At 38.2% G+C, this 23,947-nt stretch overlaps 1 protein-coding gene across 3 annotated transcripts in view; it reads right to left on the bottom strand.

Annotated features, from left to right (window-relative positions):
• SPIRE1 (spire type actin nucleation factor 1) overlaps positions 1 to 23,947 on the bottom strand; it is a 53,832-nt gene that overhangs the window by 22,018 nt on the left and 7,867 nt on the right. For all 3 annotated transcript variants that reach the window (XM_026671950.2, XM_087961497.1, XM_026671951.2), the window contains exons 2-4: positions 9,065 to 9,099; positions 4,562 to 4,789; positions 558 to 683 (exon numbers count right to left, since the gene is read on the bottom strand). In XM_026671950.2, coding sequence (XP_026527735.2) covers positions 558 to 683; positions 4,562 to 4,789; positions 9,065 to 9,099 — 389 coding nt within the window. The remainder of the gene's footprint in view (positions 1 to 557; positions 684 to 4,561; positions 4,790 to 9,064; positions 9,100 to 23,947) is intronic.

Genomic DNA, 23,947 nt, shown 5'->3' with positions numbered 1-23,947 from the left:
ACTATATATTAATACTATCATGTATGATCAGTGATAAAGGATATTATGCATTATAATTTAGCATCACCTGAAACAACATCAGCACTGTCACTGTTTAAAACTCACATTTAAAAAGATTATAATTATCACACATTTGTTTTGGCAATTGTCACTTCCAAACAATGTTTTTAACAGACACAATAAAGAAGATATATTAACACACTGATATGAAAGGTATAGTAAGAATGTTAAAGGAATAAGAAGGTGAGAAGTGAAAAGCTTGAATCTACTTTCAAATCACAAAATCAATTTATATTAAATATATCCATTTAAAAACTAAAATCCAAATAAATATGACAGTAGTGAAACAGCCCAGTACCAATATTGACAGATTTAAGTTATAATTATCTGGTGCCACTGAAATAAAAATAATTATGACAAACATAATTCACCAAAATAGAAGTACAATATTTATAATTACGAAAACAATTGTTTCAGAGTATTAATACTAGAGGACAGAAATGTATGACATTTTCAAAAGGCAAATAAGCCAAAGGACTAAGATATTTGTACATTACCTCTCTGGCACTTTTAATTTTGGCCAAGAATGTGTACAACTCCATTGTTTCAGCAAATAGTGCGCGACATACTGCTTGATAGTGATTTGGTGCATCTGACTGGGTTGGCAGATGGGCAGCGCAAAGCTGTGCAAACATGTTACAATAGCATAATGAGTTTTGTTTTACAAGAGAAAATACAAATGCCTGATTTATAGTTTTAATATGTAATTTCATTTTTCAATATCACAAAATATTTTAAACCATACTTGAATTATTCTTCATCCAAGAAAATAAAAAACAAATGTTGTTTAACTATATATACATTATTTAGCAATATCTAGAGCTATTTGCCCATGAATACATGTATTAATAAAACCAGATTTGTTTTTGACTGAACATTGTTTGCAATTAGTTCCAGATCTTCACTTGGTTTAAAGCAGGGGTGGGCAATTAATTTTCCCAATGGGCCGCATGAGAAATTGGGACTTTTGTGGAGGGCTGCCGCTATTCCCTCCTCACTCTCACCTTTGCCACCAACCCAACTCCTCACCCTCGCTCCCAGCCCCACCTCTGCCAAGGGCTGGATAGGGAAGCCAAAGGGCCAGATGTGACCAGCAGGCCGTAAAATGCCTAGGTCTGGTAAACAACCTTTAAGTTTTTTTTTTAATTAATATGTAAACAAGACAGCTTTCTCTTGCAAGAAGTTCTTTCTATTCATTAAAAAAAAGAAATTCTTTGTTTATAAATCCAATCAATCAGTGGCTAGGTAGATTTAAAAGAAATGGAGCAATACCAGTCTGAAGCTTTCAGGCTATAATCCCACAACCCAAATTCATTAAAAAATAAGTTTTCAATGTTCAGTGTTTCAAAAATAAAATTATTTTCTATATGAATATTTTAGCCTCTTTAATTTCCAACTTTTTGAAAGTCAAGCAAGTATTGGTATAAATTTCCAATGTTTCAATTTAAATGCAGCTCCAAAAATAAAATTGCCAGAGAAGCGATTATCTTTTCCAAAGTCTCTAACTATGAAGATGATAAAATCCAAAAAGTGATTTAGAAATGAGGAAGATTAGTTCTAATGTCCATAAATTTGGCAATATCACAGTTGTGAACTCAAGGGAAATCTTGTCAGAAGGTTTCAAAAGTGTATCATATGACCCCAGGACACTGCAACCGTCATAAATGTGAGTCAGTGTCAAGTATCCGAATGTAAATAATGTGATATGCTGGAATGGTCATAAGTATGAAAAATTCACTTTTTTCAATGCCGTTGTAACTTTGAAGGGTCAGTAAGTGAACTGTTCTAAGCAGGAATGGGATTCTACCAGTTCTCACCTATTCGCTAGAACCGGTTGTTAACATTCTAAGCAGTTCAGAGAACCGGTTGTTAGAAGAAATTACTGGCCTAATCCTGTAAGGAAGGCAGGAAGGAAACATTCTGGTGTTGCTTATAGAAACTGCCTCTGTTAACCCTTATTACATTCTTGGCAGGACTAGACTTCCTGTCTCAGGAACTTCTCTGGAATTTTTTTCCCGTCCTTTGCTGGTACTTTACTTGTGTGGAATGACCATTTAAAGTTACAATGGCACTGAAAAAAGTGACTTATGACCATTTTTCACACTTACAACTGTTGCAGCATTCCCACAGTCATGAGAGGCCAGGCGAGGAGATGCGTGCCTCAATGTGATATTGAGTTGGCCACACCCAGCCAATAACATGACCACCAAACCATGTCCACCCAGTCATATGACCACCACACCATGCCTACCACCTAAGCCACGCCCACAGAACCAGTTGCTAAAAATTTTGAATCTCACCCCTGGTTGTAAGTCAAGGACTACCTGTACAGCTTAGCACAGCTTTCTTCAATAAGTCAAAAAACAAAAAACAACCCTGAATTTAAAACGGCATTCAAGAAAGATTAGCCTGGTACTGTGGTAGTATTTATGCGTGCAGCACTTCAGAATAAAAAAAATTGAAAGTGCTTTAGTTCATATGAGGGGCGAACATAGCGCCTATCTGCAAACACGTTCTTATTACTGCAAGATGGGGAAAAAAGTGGCTTTTCAAACAAGCTTTGAGAATTTTTTATTTTTTAGGAATTTTATCATTACTTTATCTGAATATAATTTTGTAAACCATCAAAGCTATCCAAACTCACTACACATATATATACAGAAATCTTCTACCACAAGTAATACAATAATGGTTTAAAAACACCTGTAATTCTCTTACGGAGAAAATAGGCATGATTTGAGCAAACAACGAAGCAAATTATAATTGTTTTTAAAGTTAACATTTCACAAGTGCATTTGTGTCATTGTGCTAGGGAGAAGTTTGCAATCCAGATTTTTGTATAAATATGGAACTGATGGTTGTTTGCGGAACATAGTAGGTGCAGCATATGATGAAGATAAACCATCTGTCAGAAAGGAATGCTTAGTGAATGGTTGAAAATTGGGTAGGGATGGGGGAGAGTGCTCTTGGTTATTTAATATATTTGTGGATAAAAGCCTAACGAACATTTGAGGTATGCGTAAGGAATGTTTCCAGATGGTGCTGTGTTATTGGTTAAGACAATGCTTCACCATTTTTTTCCTACATTATCCAAAACTACAGCAATGCAACTTTCCCATAAATGCACATATTTGTTTTTTTTCTAATTGTGGCACAGCCATATAGACAGCAAGTATATTACACAAACCCAAATTCTATATGCTGTAACCTATGGTATAGTATTGTAGAAGGTTTTTTTTGATCAGGTGAAATTGGACATTTCTTTACCCAAATCTTCTCCTACATCGTATATAATAGGCATCCATTGGATGGCATATAACCAGGTAGATCTCAACAAGCTAAGCAGGATTGTATCTGTTTGATATTGGTCTACTGAATAACCTTTAAAGTTGAAAGAAATGTCAAAGGAGAAAGCAATAGAAAACCATGCCTACAATATAGGCAGGTTTGACTTATGACCATAATGGAGCCTGGACTTTCTGTCATGATGTCCGTTAGTTGAGGTACCCTTGTGATTGGATCAGATTTTATTACTTTTTTTGCAGCAGTTGTTAGTTGAACACTGTGGTCATTAAACAATTGCCAATAATTAAATGAATCATATTCTTGTTGGCTATTTTTTGTGGACCCCAGACAAAGAAGTCAGAAATTGGCAAACAACGTCAAAAATTGTGGTCATGGGTTCAAGGAATGCTGCAATTGGCCACAAAATTGAGCTGATTGTCAGGTGCCTAAAATGCAGTCATTGACTGCAGCTGTCTGACTGTGATGAGGTGTGCAGCTGTCAGAACTCTGGAACCAAGGTGTAAGTAGCTTGGGGGTGTATGTGGTTGTAACTTCAAACAGTTGCCAAGCAACTGGTCATTAAGTATGGAAGAAAGTCACCAGGAATCACTCAAAGGCTCTGTTAATAACTATCTAGAGATAGTAACTACTTAAGATGTGAATATTGTATTTTGACAAAAAAACTTTCATGCTGAATTAAAAGGTAACTTTACAATGCTAAATAAATAAGGTTAAATAAAGGACTATTTACAGAAAAATAGTTTTTATGTACCCAACTTTGCATATTGCAAAAAAAAAAATCATTTGGATTTTAATCTGACTGAGATAAACAGTTCTCTCTGGTATGTGTTTATATGAAAATGGAATGTGCTAAGAATGTGTGGGGTGTAGAAGAATATTACATTAATGCAGTGATGAAATTCCCAAGAAGGCTTGCATTGGAATGACTAGTAGAAAACAATAGACTCTTGGAAAGTGAAATGCATTAAAAACAAAAACAAAAACCAGGTTTGTGCCAAGACATATATAAGATGAAAATAATATTTTAAATTAGAATATACTATTAGGATGAACAGGGTTAATGCTATAATATCTAGGTAAACTCTTACTTTATTAGACAACCACAATGTCAGTGCTCTACCTAAACATAAAAGGTGTCATTTACTTTAACTGTTCCTTAAATATCAACATTGGATAGATTAAAACTATGGTATACCTTCATGACATCTCTATAAGACTGTATAACTTCAATATTGTCTTTATGTTCATCATCTGCAGCTTCATCCAGAGCTTCATAACCTTCATCTTTGGTTGCATCTGCTTCCACTGTATTAGTCATATGATCAATCAGTTGCTCCAAGGGAGGGCTTAGCTCTCGCTCTTCATTCTCTTTCAAGCCATAATCCAATGCTTTATAAATGATAATTCCTAGTGATTCTATAACCTGAAAAGGGATTATATCAGGTGTTAGGTAAACAGTCATTTTGCATCTTGCATCTTATTTAAGTTATAGTCCAAAATATTTGAAAAGCAGCAAATTGCAAAAGACTAGCTTATATTAAATCAGTAGTTAAACAAGAAAAAAAACTCTTACCAAATCAATATTATATAAGGAAAACATATTACAATATAATCCAGTCATTAACTAATGAATTTCTAATATGCAGCTTGCCCTCTACCCAACAATCTTGCTGATTGTACTTTTCAAAGTACTGAAATTGGATAATGTGGATGTGTTTAATTTTTGTTTGTTGCTTTGAATAACCAGGCTGTAACCAGATTACTTTCAATGTTATTCAATCATTCTTCCTTTGAAGTCTACATGTGGAACTGTGCTTTTTCTATGTTTCAGCTGTCTTCTGCTGAGAAGACATAATAAAGCTCAGTTGAGTAGAACACAGCAAGGTTACTCCACATAACACAGGAAGAGTCTACTGTTAGAGATTTAGGTTCAGAGAGGAAAAGTGGGAATGAAAGGGAAAGTTCCAAGAAGAGAATGTAGGATGGAAATTAGAACTAATTGAAGGGAAATGGGACAAACATCCCTCTCATTCTCTCTTTCATAGCTGCCCGTCCTATTTCTTTGATGTTTTAAAGGGACTGAAATTTAAATGATAGATTTAAGTTAGTTTAATAAAGATAATTGACTTTAATGCAGATAATTAGAAAACTAATATAAGGAAGGGCTCTGTCTCTTTGTTATATCTTTAATAAACAAGTATTAGAAAACAGACCTTTTAATTATATTATGGTCTTTTATTTTCACGTTTCATGCTGTAATACAAAATCATGCATACCATTCTCCCACACGTAAACAATATAATACAGCATTGTCCATAGGCTTGTTCTTTCTCTGAAGTTCTCATATTCATAAATAAAATAACAAAGCCTCAACGCATGTTTTTCCTTGTAAACAATAAAAAAGCTGTTTTGGGCCAAAATTCTTGCTTCTCTAATTTTTCCTCAGGGCTATTTATTCCTTCAGCTTGTTTTTTTAAAAAAGTTCAAATATCATCTGTCATAGCAAATTATGTTTACCCTGCCATGTTAGAAATTTTGGTGCCACTTAATATTCTGCTTTGCAAACTTCTGAAACATCAATCCAAACTGAATGGATTACTGTATGAAATACAATATCAATATTAATTAATTCATAGCATAAATTACACTACAAACATGCTAAGGAATTAGACCAATTGAAATTCAGTGCAAATTATTTCTAAGTTGGCAAATAGATGACTAAACCATCCATTTTATTCAGGTTCTATTCAACATTAAATTATCATAATATTCCATATTAAAATATTACATTCCTGTAATAATAGTTTAGACCACTCTAAACTAAATAATGAAAGCAATTATTTAACTACATACATTGTTCTCTTTACTAGCACATGACTTTCCTTCAACATTATTGAGAACATTATGTACAGGTCAGAGAAAACTGTTTCACTCTTCAAACAGAAGGTTTGTTATTTTTCCTATTTGGATATGTGAACTCCCTCAACAAATAAAGAAACCAAATATTATTTAAAATTGTAGCTTCACAATTAACCTTTCATGAATTGCACACTGAAAGTCTATTGCTGATACAATTATAACAGAAACAGTGTTTTTTAATATTACATTGTAGCTTTATAAATGTTAACAAATTGGAGAACATGCAGGTAGATGTTTTAAAGTGTCTCATCTTGTATCAAGTTCATTGTACCTTGTATTGTTCAATGTCTACAACTACAGAGAAAGAACATTTTGGTTCTTTGATTACACTGGTAATCTTTTAGATGACTGAATTAGTTCACTGTGATATGAATTAGTCAGTATTGGATAATGCAATTAATACAGGTATTTAGATTGCTGATTGCTCCATATTTCAAAACTACAACAAATATCTTGTTAGGCCAGCTGTACTGATTCCACAGTTACAGGTAAATGTATGAATAAAGCATTACATCTGCATGGTTGCAAACTATTGTGAAATTTAAAAAATAATGTCAGATTCTGAACAGGTCAAATATTAATATGGATGTTTTAACTAATTGGAGCATAACTTTTTTTCAACTAATTTCATTAAGATCCAATTAAATGACATCAGTGAGAGTAGTTCCACTGGTTGAATTGATAAGTTGTAGAGAAGTGAGCTCAGGAAAAATGCAGTATCCTTTATTTGTGTATCTGTCTAATGTTATCAATCTGGGAGACTTACAAAAAACCAATTTGTTCTTGTACCTTATGTCATAATATTTCTAGTGAACCCAACTGAAATCTAATTTTCAGTATTAAGCACAAATCTATTGAATCTACTTTTGATATATTTTGGGATACACATGCACTATTTACCTAATTGCATATTATAGGCATGTATGTAGCCAAAGAGAAGTATATTCCAAACCTAAATCCTAAATTAAAGAGTATCTGAACAAATTAACATAGGGAGCTAGCAGCAATGAAACAATCTCACCCCAATGGGATTAACCTGCCCCACTCACTCCGGAAGGGCATGCTGCAGATCCCATTGGTCAATAAATTTCAACTGGCAGGATCCCAGGTAAGAGCCTTTTGTGGTATGGTTCCTGCCCTTTAGAATGTGGTGCCATTAGAGATGAGATCTGCCCCCACTTTCCCGGCCTCTGGAAGAGCCTAAAAACCTGACAGTGCCAACTGGCTCGGGGCCGTGATGGGGGCATTCCACACTGGAGTTGGCTACAGGATTAAGAACGTCCCACCTCGTCCCTTTCATGTACTAGTTTAGCAAATTTTTTGTTAATTGTAATGTTTTAACATGTTTGCATATTTTTTTAATTGTATGCTAAGTCACCCTACTTGCTCGTTAGTGAGATGGCAGCATATAGAATTAATTAATAATAAATAAATAAATTACAGCTACTGCAATAGTAGAAGAAAACACCTCCCTTCCCTTAAAGCAGGGATGTCAAACTGAATTTCTTCGATGGCTAGATCACCACTGTAGTTCTTCTCCACAGGCCAGCGGGGGGGAGTGAATAGGGGTTGAGACTGGACGGACGCCTCCTGCAGCATCCTCCCCGGCGGGGGAGGCCAAAAAAAGGATGCGGGGTGGGTGGGTGCCCTCGGCCTTCCCATAGCCCATTTTGGCTGGCAGAGGTACTGCAGGCCAGTCCTTTGATATTTCCAGGCTGGTATTGTGGGCCAGATTTAAGCACTCTGCAAGCCAGATGTGGCCCATGGCCTTATGACACATCTGCTTAAAGACTTTAGGACAAAAATATGGGAATTACTTTAATTAAGATGCACACATACATACACCCAATATTTAAAGTCTTAACAGAACACCTGTGCTGACTATATTGCATGTAGTCCATATTTGATCATATTCTTATATTTTAAAATATTAACATTCATTTTAAAATGTTTTAATTCTAAGCATATACTACTCATTCAGGGGCTGTTCAAAGTTATGACAGCATTGAATACAAATTCTGTAAGTTTTATTGTTTTATCAACCTATAAAAATACAAAGAAAAAGAAAAATAGGTAACAGCACTAAATGAGATGTAGGACTGGTCCTCATAATAGTGAACATCATATTGTACTGCAGTTATATAATTGTGATTTGGGCGTTTGGCAACTGTTTATCAATTATGATTGTTGCAGAGTTTGGCAGTCATGTGATTGCTATTTGTGACTTTCACTTCCAATAAGCAAAGGCTTTAGGAAAGTCAACAGGCTATCATGTGACATTGCGCTTAATGACTACCTGGGATTTGCCTAACAATGGCAGCAGCAACTGCCTTTGTAAGTTAAACAGTCATGTAACTGTCATGCTTTATTACTGCAACACTTAGTAGTTGTTAGTCTCAATTGCTGTCGTTAAGCAAAGACTCCTTGTATGACTTCCTGACTTCAGCTGTATTTATTGCAGCTAATCACATTTGGTCAGATTGAAATTGTAAATCAATGTTATTAAAAATGTCCCTGAAGGACAACAATCGGAGCTATAAGAATAATCATTATTAATGTTTCTATCTGCTCTCCAGAATTTTAACTGCTGTATGTAGTATCCATGTAGTATTTTTTTTGCATTAAGAAAGAGGGAAAGAGAGAGGAAAGAAGGAAGGAAGGAAGGAAGGAAGGAAGGAAGGAAGGAAGGAAGGAAGGAAGGAAGGAAGGAAGGAAGGAAGGAAGGAAGGAAGGAAGGAAGAACTCTCTGCTTCATATTGTGTTTCATATAAATTCTTACCTTTGTTTCAGAAAAATGTGAATGTTCAGATTTACCTAAAAATATAAAAAGAAACGTTACTGTCACATTTAAAGTGGAAAAAAAAAGAAGTCAATTTAAAAACAAAATTAGAAAGTCTCAGTTGCATTCTGTCTATGAACCCGATAAAGGCAGTGATGGGATTCAAATAATGTAACAGGTTTTCTGCCCTAATGATTTCTTCCAACAACTAGTTCACCAAACTGCTCAAAAAGTTAACAACTGGTTCTCCCAAACTAGTGCGAACTGGCTGAATCCCACTACTAGATAAAGGCAAGATTGAAAATCCTTTCATAATCAAAGTCATGTTAAAATAATCAGTTCTGAATGCATACATACACACCCTCTTTTACTTTGCAATCACATACATAACAAATAATACATGAACAGAAACCATTTAAGTGCCATCTGCTTTTTTCTTTTCTTTTTGTTTTTAAGGCCCCATGTCCATTTCCATGTCTACTTCTTTAAAAGTAAGGCCCATTAAACTCAGAGCACACATTCTGCTGGTTTGGTTATTCAAAGTCAAGGGTTCTATGACTTTGTCTCCATCTTATCTTCAGCACACATCAAAGAGATGCTAGGGTCATTTTTAACTGCTTGTTTTAAAGTAGTGTTTTTCCTCTTTTATTAATATATATTTGGCCACATTAACAATATACTTAGTGACATGGGCAATAGTTGAGACCTATCTACTTATACTGGCCTCTCTAGGCTTTGGCAGCTGTGCCCCATCACCTCTGACCCTGCATCTGTTTTCCATTCTGCTTTTGGATTAGCAGTTGGGTTCTTTCCAGCTTTGCTCTTCCCATATTCTTCCCAGGTTTCTGAAATTGAAACCCCAAACAGACACCTGGAACAGCCTGATCCGAAGCTGACTACAACAGGAGAAATAAATCTGCACACTGTACATCTGCACAGTGAAGCAGGGCACAGAAAGCCGTCTCTCTCACACCAATTCAGGGTACAGCCCTCCCATCTCTGCTACTTATTAATTAATAGTAAATTTACTAGCTGACTGGAAAATATGGTTCTTTACCTGTCAGGCTCCAAACACATTGATCAGCTTTATGGGAATAGAAATGTATTGGGTAAAGAGCCACCTATCTCAATTTGCAAGCATCCTTCAGCAAAAGATGAGGGGGTCAAACTATTTTCCAAAGTACCAAAAGACAAGACAAGAAACAATGGATGGAAACCAAAGAAAGAAGCAACCTAGTATTAAGAAGTTTCCTAACAGTGAGAGCAATCAACCAATAGAACAGCTTGCCTTCAGAAGTTGTGAGTGCTGCATCACTGGAGGCTTTCAAAAAGAGACTGGACAACCATTTACCTGAAATGGTATAAGGTCTCCTTATACCATTTGATATAAAAGTGTTGAAATAGGGTTGGATTAGAAGGCATTCAAGGTCTTCCAACTCTATTATTTTATGCCCCTCCCCCCCCCCCCAAAAAAAACACCAAAAAACTTCAGGGAACAGTGATTTGAAGCCAGAGAATCCTGTTTTACCATATAGCTTTCTCAGGAAATGGCAGCGTTTTTCAGGCCTACTTTTAAATTCAGAAGTTCTCCCTCACTTCACCAGACTATTTCTATGGTACTCATTTGCTATTTTAGGGACTGGCTCACAATGATTGGTGGTGGGTTGATTTGTTTCTTCTACCTCCTGCTGGGAGTCTATCTTCAATTTGTGGCTGACTGAAAGGGTGGAGCAGGACTGCAGGGAAAAGGGTGGAGAAACCCAGCTCCTGATTTAAGCAGTAAGGAAAAAATACCCAATAAAACAGAAGAGCCTCTGTTGTTTTTCCAGGTAGCTTTAGGATGTCCTGAAAACCAAGAGCCTGTTCTGCAGAGGTGGAGGAAGACTGTTGAGTAAGGCAGAAAATATTCTACATTTCTGGGCAGGTCTACTCCAGTGGTGGGATTCAATTTTTTTTACTACTGGTTCTGTGGACATGGCTTGGTGGGCGTGGCAAGGGAAGGATACTGTAAAATTTCCAGTCAGAGGTGGTATTTGCCAGTTCTCTGAACTACTCAAAATTTTCACTACTGGTTCTCCAGAACTGGTCAGAACCTGCTGAATATCACCTCTGGTCTACTCACCCTGCAGATCAATTCTCTTTGTACCAAGTTTTGATAGATGGCTAAGCCTATGGGTCTAGCCATGTGTTAAAACTTGGTTCCTTCCAATGATAGCCCTTGCCCAAATGCTGAAAACAGTTGGTGGGTGTTTTTTCTCCCTGTGGTTGACACTTGACATGAAAGGAAACTAAGCTAGGGAAATCCACCAATAGCTTTGACAGACTTTAAACCTTTCTGGCAGAATGTAAACTCATCCCTTGTTCCTTCAGAAACATAGATAGCTAATAGGGAATACAGGTCATCCTTGATTTGTAATCAGCGACACAGTTCAAAGTTACAATGGACTCTACCCCGAAAGATTCTTATGACCTGGTTCCAAAGTTTTATTTTGGGCATTCAGGCTTGCAGAATCCTGTGGTCGCATCTCGTGTGGACCACAATTTTTGCTGAAAACAGGTGGTTACTTCTGGCTTTCAGTAAAAATGCTTCAAAGCAAAGAATAGATTCACTTAACAATTGCAGCGTTTGCTTAACAATTGCCACAAAGAACGGTTTTTAAATCGGGTCATGTGATGGCTCAGTTTATGACTATCATGACTGAAATTGGCAGGTTTCATTATAGTTGTAAGTTGAAGACTTCCTGTATATTTGTTGCCCGCAAACTATTTATTGTATGAATAACTTTTGAGAGAATGATTTTGGAAAGCTAATTTAGTTTAGTGATTAAACACCAAGTTAGAACCTAGGGAACTATTAATTCTAGTTCTGTTTTAGGTATAAACTCTCTCTCAGCTCAGCCCATCTCACAAGGTTGATGTGGAAAAATAGGAGAAGGAAGAAGTATTACATATGCTGCCTTGAGTTATCTATAAAAATAAAAAAGGTAGGATAAAAATACATAAATGTGTATACTAACCCTAATCCTATCTATAGCTTGCAATAAATTATTCTATTTTACTTTCAAACACAACTACCTTGATATTTGATAATTCATCCTTTCAGATGCACTTGGGCCTTTCTTCTAGTTACATCTAGTAGGAAGGTGTCCAATGGAAGCACTGGTAAAAAAAAATTGATCCAGAAGTTTTAAATAATTATAGAACAGTGGTCAATATAGACTTCCAGACCAAGATGTTTGAATATGGTAGGGGACCTGATAGGTGATCAGATTTGACTTTATTTGGGGGGAAATGGATTTCCTTCCGAGTTTATGCCTGATTTTGGCAACAAAACTGTGCTAGACAAGTATAACCCTAGATTTCAGCAGTTTTGACATAATTCTTCCACAGAGGTTATCTCATCTAGATGCCTTATACCAGAGTTCCCCAATCTTTCTGGCTTTGCAGAACAGCCAGGGGGGAGGGGATAGTTCTGTAGTGGGGAAGCATGTGTGCACTCAGCTCCATTTGCACACCCGCCACTCATGCAAATGGGATGCACACTTGCTTGCCCGCTGCTTATGCAAGTGGGGATGCATGCTCGCTTGTGTGGGCTTGCCCGCCACTTCCAAGGCCTGGTTCCAAAGGGCTCAAGGTTGGGGACCCCTGCCTTTAAACCAAGACAATGACATGTAAACAGAATAATACTTTTTACTCCTCCCATACATAACCCTGCAGAAATAAGTAAGTGGTGTGTCAAATGAAAAGCTGCATGTTATATATACTAGACAACCCATGATCTGCTGGCTTAGCATTTCAGATATATTTTTTATCACATTCCTTAATGCCTTTAACAATGGTACAGCCTCTAATGTACTAGAAAAGTTCATAAAAATTCAGGGGGATATTCAGAGATGTATCTGCCTTGAGATTAGCCCATGTTGAACTGTTCGGCATAGTCAAGTAGCAGGAATTGAGCCAAAAACATTTTATAACATTTTGCAATATGTCATAAAATACTTTATGATAATTTCTATGTCATAAAATATTTATAAAATTTGCTGTATTTCAATTCCATAGGAGTCATGGGTCTCAGGTTTTGGACATATTCTGTAAGTTAACCCATTTAGTTTAGTTTAGTTTATTGTCATTGCACCTGGTACAATGAAATCAAACACCATCTTCAGTGCACATCATGACCATGACCATGAAAATAAACACAAACACACATCCTTCACCCTTCACACATTGAACTGAAAACCCCCGACACCACACCAACACTGCACTATACAGCAGAATTCAAAAGAGCTACTGCCCTGGGATAGAAGCTGTTTTTCAGCCTATTTGTCCTTGTTTTTATTATTCTGTACCGTCTGCCAGATGGTAATATTTCAAAAAAGAGTTCCCAAGATGAGATGGATCTTTGAGAATGTTTTGACTTTTCTTAAGGCAGCGGGAGCTATAAAGCTCTTCCAAAGAGGAGAGAGGGCAACCAATGATCTTCTGGGCAATGACATTAACCCTCTGGAGTGCTTTCCTATCTGCCACTGTGCAATTGGCAAACCATACAGAGGTGCAGTATGTTAAAATGCTGTCTATGGTGCAGCGGTAGAGGGTCACCAGCAATTTTTCATTCAGTTGTTGTTTTCTGAGAAGTCTCAGGTAGTATAATATCTGCTGGGCCCTTTTGACCAGGGCTGCAATGTGGGCACCCCAGGTCAGGTCCTCTTTTAGGGTAACAACCAGAAACTTAAAACTGGCCACTTGCTCCACTCGGCCTCCATTGATAAGCAATGATCTGTTCCTTCTATAATCTACTATAAGCTCCTTGGTCTTATTGGTGTTGAGGACCAAGTAATTGTCTCCACACCATGAAAGCAACCGGTCCACCTCATCTCTGTAGGCAGACTCATCCCGCCCCCCAGAGATAAGTCCCACCACTGTTGTGTTTGAGGTACCTTTGTTAAAAAGATTTTGCCCTATGATAGGCAATGTTGCTCAGTTAAAGTTATAAACACAAGAATTTTAGTAGTAAATAGATAAATTACTTTTAAAAGGCCTATCAATTTGTTTGTCCTAGGAAGAAAGGGGAGGGGGATTGGGCTAGCCTCACCTTTATCTCTGAGGGATAAGGTGTTGTGATCTGACAACATTCCAAAATCCTGAGGTAAGCATTTCCAAAACTCACTGTAATTTGTGGATAATCCCTCAATTCCTTCCCAAAACAAAGATAGAAAAGTATGTTACAACTGTGCTTATTTTATAATGAGATATTCCATTGTTTTTTGATGTTATCTCCTCTTTCTCCATCCAAAGTGGGCCTACTTTGCCATCATTACAGAACTTTTTCCTTTTTGTATACATATTTGGTAAATTATTTTATTCAGTTTGTCCAACATGATGTTTGCAAATAGGTATATTCAGTTCTTTTAATTATTCCTTATAAAGATTTGTTTCTAGACACCTTGCATTCTGGTATTTCCCATAGTCTTTTTAAGGTGGGAAGCCTACTATAGTTTGACTAGTGCCGAGTACAATAGAACTATTACAAATAAAAGAAAGCAACACTTTGATATTTGAATATGTATTAAAAATGAAAACTACAAGTGCATGTGACTTTTGTAAGTCACTCAGAATGACATTTTTGGCTAAAAGCATGAAATTCTTCAGCTAAGTAAAACTGAAAACTGAAAGAAGATTGATGATCATTGGTTACTACGTCAACCATGTATATTCTTTGCATGTTCAGATCAATATATAGGAGTTATGGATTCTTACAAAATGTTTCTGTGTACACATAGGGAGAGCATATTAGTGCCTAATGTTTCCTTTTGGCAGTTCTTTTTCATGTTTTTTTCATAATAAGATGTTGTTCAGAATAGGTTATTTAGTTATATATCACTTCCTCTGTGGATCATGAGTGTAATTTGGATCTCAGATTATTGTGGTCTTTTCTTTGAAAGGTAAGTGACTGTATTGATAACACTTCAAAGAAATGTACATGTAATGCAAAAATTAAGTTGGTCCTTAGGAAGACTATAAATTCAATATCTATCATTTAGCTAGAAGTCACAGTCTCCTGTCTCTAGCCTGGTGCCTTAATCATTAGACCAGTGGTTCCCAACCTTTTTTTCGCCCCGCACCCCTAAAGAAATTTCACTTGAACCTCGCACCCCCTGAAATTTAGACTTTAGGAACTACTGAACGCGTTAAATATATGGTAGGATTGAATCTTTTCAGCTATGTATGTGACGGCCACTAAATAACGATACTTAACTCTAAAATGAAAACAATCCATTGCATAATAAATAAAAATGCCAACATATAGCCAATATCCTATTATTTACCTGGACTTTTCTCGCACCCCCTGGAATATCGTCTCGCACCCCAGGTTGGGAACCCCTGCACTAGACTAAACTGTCTCTCACATTATTTAATGTGCAATTCCATATGTTTCCTATTCCATTAATAAAATCAAAAGGTCTACCTGAGAAAGGGGAAGATGTAAAATCGGGGTTTTATAAAATTATGTTGTCTCTGAAGAAAGTAATAAAACCCTGCTATTTGCAGATGGCCTTTTGTCAGAGTCAAAGAAAAGAGCCTTTTTCCAAGTTGTTTCCAAGCAGTTCTCTTTAGAACAGGAATGGGCACTTTCCCAGAAACTTCTGCTCCACCCCCTCCTGTTTACAGAGAAGCACAGAAGAGCCACCTCTCCTGACACAGACATGAATGAATGCTCCATGGGATGGACTTTAGAGAGGGAAGTTCCTTTGCCTTCCAAAGTCTTTTCTTCTGGCAACGATCAGTGGAACAGGATTTTCTTGGGGAAAGAAACTAATACTTAGCTGAATTAGTTCCCCAAGTCTGACTCTAAATTATTGACTCTATTTATTTCTTTAAACAAAAGATGCCAAAATATATGTTTGAATTGAGGTTTTAAATTCTAGATCGTGAAATCTTAATGACCTTGTGTATTCCCATTATATCTGCACAGTAGGGAGATACAGTGAATGAATTTAACTTTGACAGTCTCTTATTTTCACTGTATGTACAAATTCAGAATCATGACTTAAATGACTAGTCAAATATTATAAAACTGAAAAGCAAACCCTAGATTGATTAATTAGTTCAGTTATCAGGACAACAAAAAAACAAACCCCATCAGATTCTGCCATATTTCCAGTGTTTTTGCAAGAGATAACCATATTCTGGCTGTCTCAGTTGAGACTGGTGAAATATTGTGAGATATGGCTGTTTAAGGTTTGGTTGCAGGGGTGGGTGGGTTGTTTGCATCCACAGTCTGAAAAATAGTGTAAAACCTGCCTGTCCAACCTGCTTTATTATTTCTACAGAAACCGAAGCTATAAAAAACAGTCTGAGCTTTGGAACCATTGCTTAGGGTTTATATAATAATATTCTATTTCAAAATTCAGCACTATAATGTTGTGCAGAGAGTTTACATTCTCTTAAGAAAAATGCCTAATCTATTAATGTTTAGTTTTTATACTTAAAGCTAATTCACACTGAGTTTGCATCTGAGCCATTCCATTTTGCATTATGAATGGAAATTGTTTTCAACGGTTATAGTAAATTGTAAAATATATCTGAGGCTTTAATAAAGAAAATGAATCATATTTAACCAAAACTATAACATACTCCTCCAGAGCACAAAAGAGTACAAAATATTTCATTTATTTTCCTAACATATATTTTGTATTGTTCAACTTTTATCGTGCATCATTAAAATAAAATGATCCAACTTCAAAAAATGTTAACTCCTAGATTGGCTTCCATTTTTAACTATATAATAAACAAACCATTCCACACAAAGTCTTTCTCCACCACATTATTAATGCATATTACAACTGATGAACTTTTTCTGAAAAAAACTGAGCTGAAATAATTGGATTTCTGCCATGAAGAAAAAGTACCTTTTGGAAATTTTGTACCAACTGAAGTAATTTGTTATAAAATATGGCAACTGTTCTTCAGCAATACTGTAAATTTGCTGTCATAAATGCATAATTAGTTTTTCCTACTATGTTTACTGATATGGTACAGTCCATTATAGCTTGTGTAGCCATCATATTCAATACCTAAATAAGCTTTGGAAGTTAAATGAACATATTTTATATGCTATATTTTACAAATTCAACTTGAACTATGCTTCCTTACCCACTGGCTTTGTGATTAAGACTACATCTGGCCTAATCAGTCTTAGTCTTCCTTTTATTAAAAAATATATATTTTTATTACTTTAGTCCAAATTTTGCCCCATGCATCCTACATGTTTTCATTTCTGTGGTGTTCTGCATTTTTATATACAATTGTAGAAAAAAAAGTCTCTAAATATTTTTCTTTTTTGACATCCTATTTACACATTTAGAAGATATTATTAAAGAATGTGTCTATATGAACAATAATGGGATTTGGCTTTTACTTTGTTGTACGTGGTTCACAATTAGTGGTTTATGGCTTACTCAGTCAACTGTGACTGATACTCATGACTGAACAAACTCTGTCTCATGTGATATCAAATTGAGATCCAAGAAATAATCAGAACTTTTTTTTATCTTGACTCATAAATGTAAATATCATACAAAATGTATTATTTACATAAAATGGAATATATTATGTATGCATTCATCTGTATTTATATCTGCCTCAATCCCAAGTGGCTCTGTGGCAGACAATTAGGGAAATAAACATAAAAAGCAACAAAATAATAAACTTCACTAATCAAAATATCACTCAATAAAATCAACTGAAGTCAAAAGACCTCAAAAGTTAAAATGTTTGCTATTTTTATCACAGTAAGTTTAGAGACTGCACTTCTGTCATGATTTAAATAGTCAATTCCTATGATCACTGTAATACTTAATAATCCTAAAAGTGGAGCAATGGTAGAACAAAATCAGATTCTCCATTATGTCCAAGGTCTAGTTTATGTCAAACAGGGGAAGATGTAGAAATAAAAGAGCATGGAAATTTTCAGAGAATACCACCTCTTCCCCAATTCATTTGTGGCATATATCCAGGGATAAGTTCAGAGTATAGGTATTTTTCAATTTATGACAGCAAATGAGATAGGAATTTCCATCACACACAGTGATGGCAGTCCCTGCAGTTCTGGTTACTGTTGTACTGGTTACATCATTAAGTGAAGCAATTCTTACTGGCTCCCCACAGCCAAGTCAACGGGGAAACGGGCAAGAAGCTGCAAATACCAAACAGCTTGCAACTAGGTAAAGTGGCTGCTGCCAGGTGAGGAAGAATGCAAGTAGGTGTGTGAGGTGCGTGTGAGGAAGGTGCAGCGAGGCTTGGGGAAGGTGCACAAAGATTCAAGAGGTTACACAAGGGTGCAAGGGAGAAACAGCAAGGGTGGGGAGGGTTCTTAAGAGTGCAAGTGCAATTGGTAAGGTTAAGTCAGCCGTCAAGCACCCAGATCATAATCACATGTCCACGGGGTACTTGGATAGCCAGGCTTCTAGAGGGTTGGTTGTAATGGGATGTTGGTACTTACCTAACATGCCCTTTTTCTGTGAGCTGTGAAGAGCATCCATTGTTTGGGATGATGATGCTGTTGCTCATTTGATAGGCTGGGCTTTAATTGAGAGGACGCTCCTCCTCCTCCACCGGACTCCTCCCTAGAGTCCCCAGTTTTGGCGAAGTCGAAGTGATGAAATATTTCTTCTCCTTCACCCTTTCTAATACTTGCCTGGAATAGCATCCCACCAGACGAATAAGGGTGGGATGGATGCTCTTCACAGCTCACAGAGAAAGGGCATGTCAGGTAAGTACCAATACCCCTTCTCCAGATGAGCTGTTCAGAGCATCCATTGTTTGGGACATACCAAAGCTTGGCGTGTCCTACGGGAGGGCTTCCGTCTGGTTTGGATTCCCCTTTTCTTGGTCCCTGTGGACCCTATGTAACACTTTCCTGTCAAAGGCAGCCTCCATAGAGGCGAAGACATCATTCTAATATTTTCTCAATAAAAGGCGATGGTGAGGCCCATGTTGTCGCCTTGTAAATTTTCGCTATTGGCGCTTGTGGCCCATGTTGTCAACATCGCAGCGCTCCAGATCAAATGAGCAGTGATGCCCCTGGGTACAGGAAGAGATTGTGTCTCATAGGACTTGGGAATTGTGCTCTCAGCCACTTACTGGTCATTGAGGAAGGGGTCTTGCACCCAATGGTGGGTGGTTGAAAAGAAACAAAGAGAACCTCTGTTTCCTAACACACATCGTGCAGTTGAAACATATGCAGAAAGCTCGCCTTACATCTAGATTGTGGCATTGTCGTGCCAGATTTTATGTCGGTTTCAGACAAATGTACGGGAGTATCAGTTCCTATGGTCTGTGGAAACCCAAAATTATCTATGGGTGAAAGATGGATCTGGACTAAGGACCACTTTGTCTGTGTGAAAAATACAGAGCTCCTGTCTAACTGCCAAGACTACTAGATCCAAGATGTAACTGGCCGATGTAATGGCAACCAAGAGAAGCACCTTGTACGTTAGGAATGGAGACGCATGGTCTACATGGGCTCAAAGGGAGTTTTCTTGAGTGCGGTAAGGACCTTGTTGAGGTCCCATGTGTGATATCAATGCACTACAGGAGGCTGCAAGATTGTAGCCCCGTGCAAGAAAATGGCATATGCGTGGGTGATGAGAGATGGATTGCAAGTCTCTCCTAGTGATGACCGATGCTAAGGCCTCACCTTTGCCTGTTTATATGAACAAGATAATAATGAAATGTCATATAAATAACACTGCTGTCTAACAGGTGTTCCCCTGAGATGAACAGCCAGAGCCATCAGAACCTTCGTAAGAACCTTGGGCAGATGACAACCCAAAGGACAGTGCAATGTATTCAAAACATTGAGTATTATAACAAAAACTAAGAGTTTTGCTATGTGAGGATCTAATTGGAATGTGGGGATGGGCCTCCATTAAGTCAATGGAGGGTAGAAAATCTCCCCTTCTGAAGCTCAGAAGTATGGAGTTCAGTATACTCATCTTAAGCCTCCTATGAACTATGGATCAATTAAGTCATTTTAAAACTAAAATTGCCCCTGCTGATCTGGTGCCACAGGTTGGTTGCCTGGATCTCCAATAAATGAACAATAGCTGTCTCCATCATGCTCCCTTTAACAGGATCCCCAGAGAGAAGGCAAGTAATGCAAAGGTTCTGGGGAGAGGATGGAAATTCTATAGCCAGGCCTAATCTTCTGATACCTCTAACCCAGGAAACAGAGGTAGAGGCATCCCATCTGTCCATGAAAGGCTTGAGCCTTCCACCAATAGGGGCACAGTTGTGAGGCCTATGTTGTGCCCCGGAGACCTCTATTTCATGTTCCTCAAGAGATTCTTTTGCTCTGCCCTCCCCTACAGTATCTATCTCCAGATCCGAAACTATCTGACTGTTGGTGATTCATGTGTCCAGATGGTCCCTGGAGTCTGGAGAGAAAAAGTCCCTGGTAGAGGGAACGAAGGAACCCTCCAAAAAAGCTGGGAAGGACTATTTTGGGGTCTATGAAAAGAGAGGAACTTATTTTCTGCTTCTAGTCTCTATCAGAGATAGGTCGGGGCACCACCAATCAAATTATCTCCCTATATTGGGGAGGAAGCAAGCTTCCATTAGTTGTGTGATATCTGCTTGCCAATGTCTGAGCCATAGCAGTAGGCGAGGAGTAACCTGAGATGCCCTGGCTTGAGCAGATAATTTAATAGAGTTTTGAGGCGTCCTTGTATGCCCTGATATTGGAATTTGAGACCTGTATTGCAATTGGGTGATCCTGTAGTCACTGGCGCTCAACAGCTTCCTGCCCAGATGGACACAGGCCTTGGTGCTCGCTGTTACTGTGCTGCTAGAATTCTGTGAGGGCTGCCAACTGAAAAAGGAAGCCCAATAGTCAACCTCAGAAAGAGGTCCGTAATCGGCATAAATGTCCCCTGGACCCTCATGGAGATCCTTGTGAGGGGAAGTGGCTTCTCAACAGATAATGCCATGGAATTCTTATAAACAAAATGATGCCGGCGTTATTTTAGTCGTCAAGATGTAGCATCAACCATCACCTTTTAATGTGAGCCGATGCGAATCTAACTAGAATTTGAGAATTTGAGCAGGAGAACCCAGAATCCTCTGGCTCCACCCAATCAATAGCCCTTGCTTCTTCTATATACTTTGCAGGAGTATATCTGAAACTACAGAATCTCCTGTGGAGAGATACCTGAGGGTAAGGATGCTCTGTCCTGCTTAGTGACCGGAGTTATAGGGAATTCCAGTCAGAAGGAGTGCTCTGTTGTTCAGAGCAGTATGCTGCACCTCCGCAGAGATACATTGGCGTATTGCTAATTCCATCCACAGTCACATCTTTGTGGGGATCTTTTCTGGTAAGTCATCATCTTGACAGAATCTGGCTGCTGTTGGAGCAATGTGGCCACAGAGTCACTTAGAGTCACTTGTACTGATCCAGATGGGCTACCTGATCTTGTGCAGCTGCGCTGCATCTGGATTACACAGACAAATTCAGGGGTGGTTGCAGAGGGGGATTGGAGCTGAAATAGGCCTGGAGGAGATGAGGTTTGAAAATTTTCTTCATCCTCCCACATGAACTTCTTCATGTGTTTTTCTAGTACTTTATGGCGCTTGTTAGTGTCTTTTTCTGCTGCTTAGGAGATACAGCCAGAATGCTTCAATTTGTTTTGAGAATTTGACATGGCTCTTGAGCTACTGCTGCTTGCCATTGTGACCGCTTATTAAATTTAATGAGGCTGAAATGTTGGGCGGTTGGCACGCCCAGGGGCCTGAACCAGCAATGCTCCCCAGTTTTGTATAATCTTATGTAAGAATACTGAATTCTTATTCTTGTTCCTATTATTATTGTTATTATTTTGTTATTAATATTATTATTTCCAAATTAGCCGAATTAGGAACACCTCATAGGCCTAGAAAGGAGGCATTGTTGAAATAAGATGTAGGCCTGCCACAGCTTCCTGCACAGGCAGACACAGGCCTTGGTGCTCGCTGTGGTGCTGCTGTTTAATTCTGTGAGGGCATAAGCCAACAGTTTCCTCCTTAATGAATAAGGGTCCAAAGGAGAATAATTATATCTGAATATCTATCTATCTATCTATCTATCTATCTATCTATCTATCTATCTATCTATCTACATACACATATGTATTAGGGTGATTTCTCTCGGGTTCCAGGAAGGAGACCCCTGCTTGGGGAAAGAAAAGCCTCTCACAGTTCCAGAAATAAAATGCAGATCACTACCGCATGGTTAGTGAGTCTGCAATGGCACAAGCCATTATCTCTTTAGGCGTGTAATGAGTTAAATCGGCTCAGCAGCACTTCCACGCCTTGTGGGGAGTCGATACTGAAGAGTTTCCCCTTGAATAAAAAGGCGTGGTGGGGCAGATAGGCGCTGATGCCCCCACCCCAGGCGGTGTTCTCAGGGGACAGAAAAAAGCCTCGGACCTTTTAAAATGGAGCCTCCCCTGTCGGGCGCGGGTGGTGGCAATCGTAGTGGCGGCAGTGATCGTAGCGGCTCGGCTTGAAAACATCGTAATGTGAGTTGTTAGCCATGCAGCTGAGGTGTTATCACCTCCTATAGTCCTGGGGGCAAGAGATCATTATCTGAAGCTACGGTGAGCTCCTGTAGAGTTATATATCGTAGTAAGCTGCTCGACTCATTGAAACTAAAAGCCTTAAAGGAGTTGTTTAGAGTTTAAAAGCAAACCTTTTTGTTGACTCCTTTTGAAGCCTTTGCTATTCCGGCCAAGGGAAAGGAAATTAAGCTGCCTATATCCACGAAGTCTGAGCAAAAACTGGGGACGCTAGGGAGGAGTCCCGTGGAGGAGGAGGAGTGTCCTCTCAATTAAAGCCTAGCCTATCAAACGAGCGACAGAAGCATCATCCCAAACAATGGATGCTCTGAACAGCTCATCTGGAGAACATCATGCTTTCAGCTCTGTCCTAAGTTTGAATGATCATTGAACACACAGTTATACGTTGAGAACAACTGTACCTATAATTTTACCTAGCTGACACTGCATCAAATACAACTTTGACAGCTCTTCAAAATATTTGATTTGAGAATCACAGGGTAGAAGGCTAGGGATTCCAATTCCTTTTTCCAGAAGGACCTAGGACCGTGATGGCAAACCTATGGCACGCATGTCGGAAGTAGCACGCGAGAGGTCTCCCGAAAGAGCCCCACTGTGCATGCGTGTGCATCTCCTGCCCACCAGTTTATTGTCAGGTATCTGGCACGCATGCATGGGGGGGCAGGAGACATGAGGCGTGCACAGGGATCACACAGACATGCGCAGAGACACATGGCACATGGGGGGATCGTGCGCGCATGCGCAGAGGGCCCTCCGTGCGCATTGCCTTCTGGGTGCTGGCACAGGAGCCCAAAAACGTTAGCCACTACTGACCTAGGATGTTTAGACACCGTTCATTTTGGGCTAGCAGATTAGTAGTTTCTGCTGTCAACATGTATCTTCCAGGAGGTATTCAATTCATCTCCTAATTTCAATGTGAAAGAAACAAGCTTGGATGCTTTTTTTAGTAATGTTTCTTTTTTTATCTTATTTAGCCTGCCTTTATTACTTTATAAATAACTCAAGATGGTAAACATACATAATCCTCTTTCTCTCTCCTCTTTTCTTGACAACAATGACTTTGTGGAGTGGGTTGGACAGAGAGAGTATAACCGGCCCAAGGTCACCCAGCCAAATTTCATGCATAAGGACTGGAACTCATAGTGTCCTGGTTTCTCGCCTGGTGTCTTAAAATTACATTGCCTGAAAACAACTGGTGATGTAATTAGTAAAGAGAAATGCAAAACAAATAGATTTCAGATAGTCCACATTTGCTACAAATGAAAAGTTG

The sequence above is a fragment of the Notechis scutatus genome, chromosome 3 (genome assembly GCF_049901735.1).
Source record: "Notechis scutatus isolate UNSWTSFEM ecotype Mainland chromosome 3, rNotScu1.2, whole genome shotgun sequence".
NCBI classification, from domain to species: domain Eukaryota; kingdom Metazoa; phylum Chordata; class Lepidosauria; order Squamata; family Elapidae; genus Notechis; species Notechis scutatus.
Note: the sequence above shows the minus strand (reverse complement) of the source record. Positions and strands in the feature narration are given on the sequence as shown.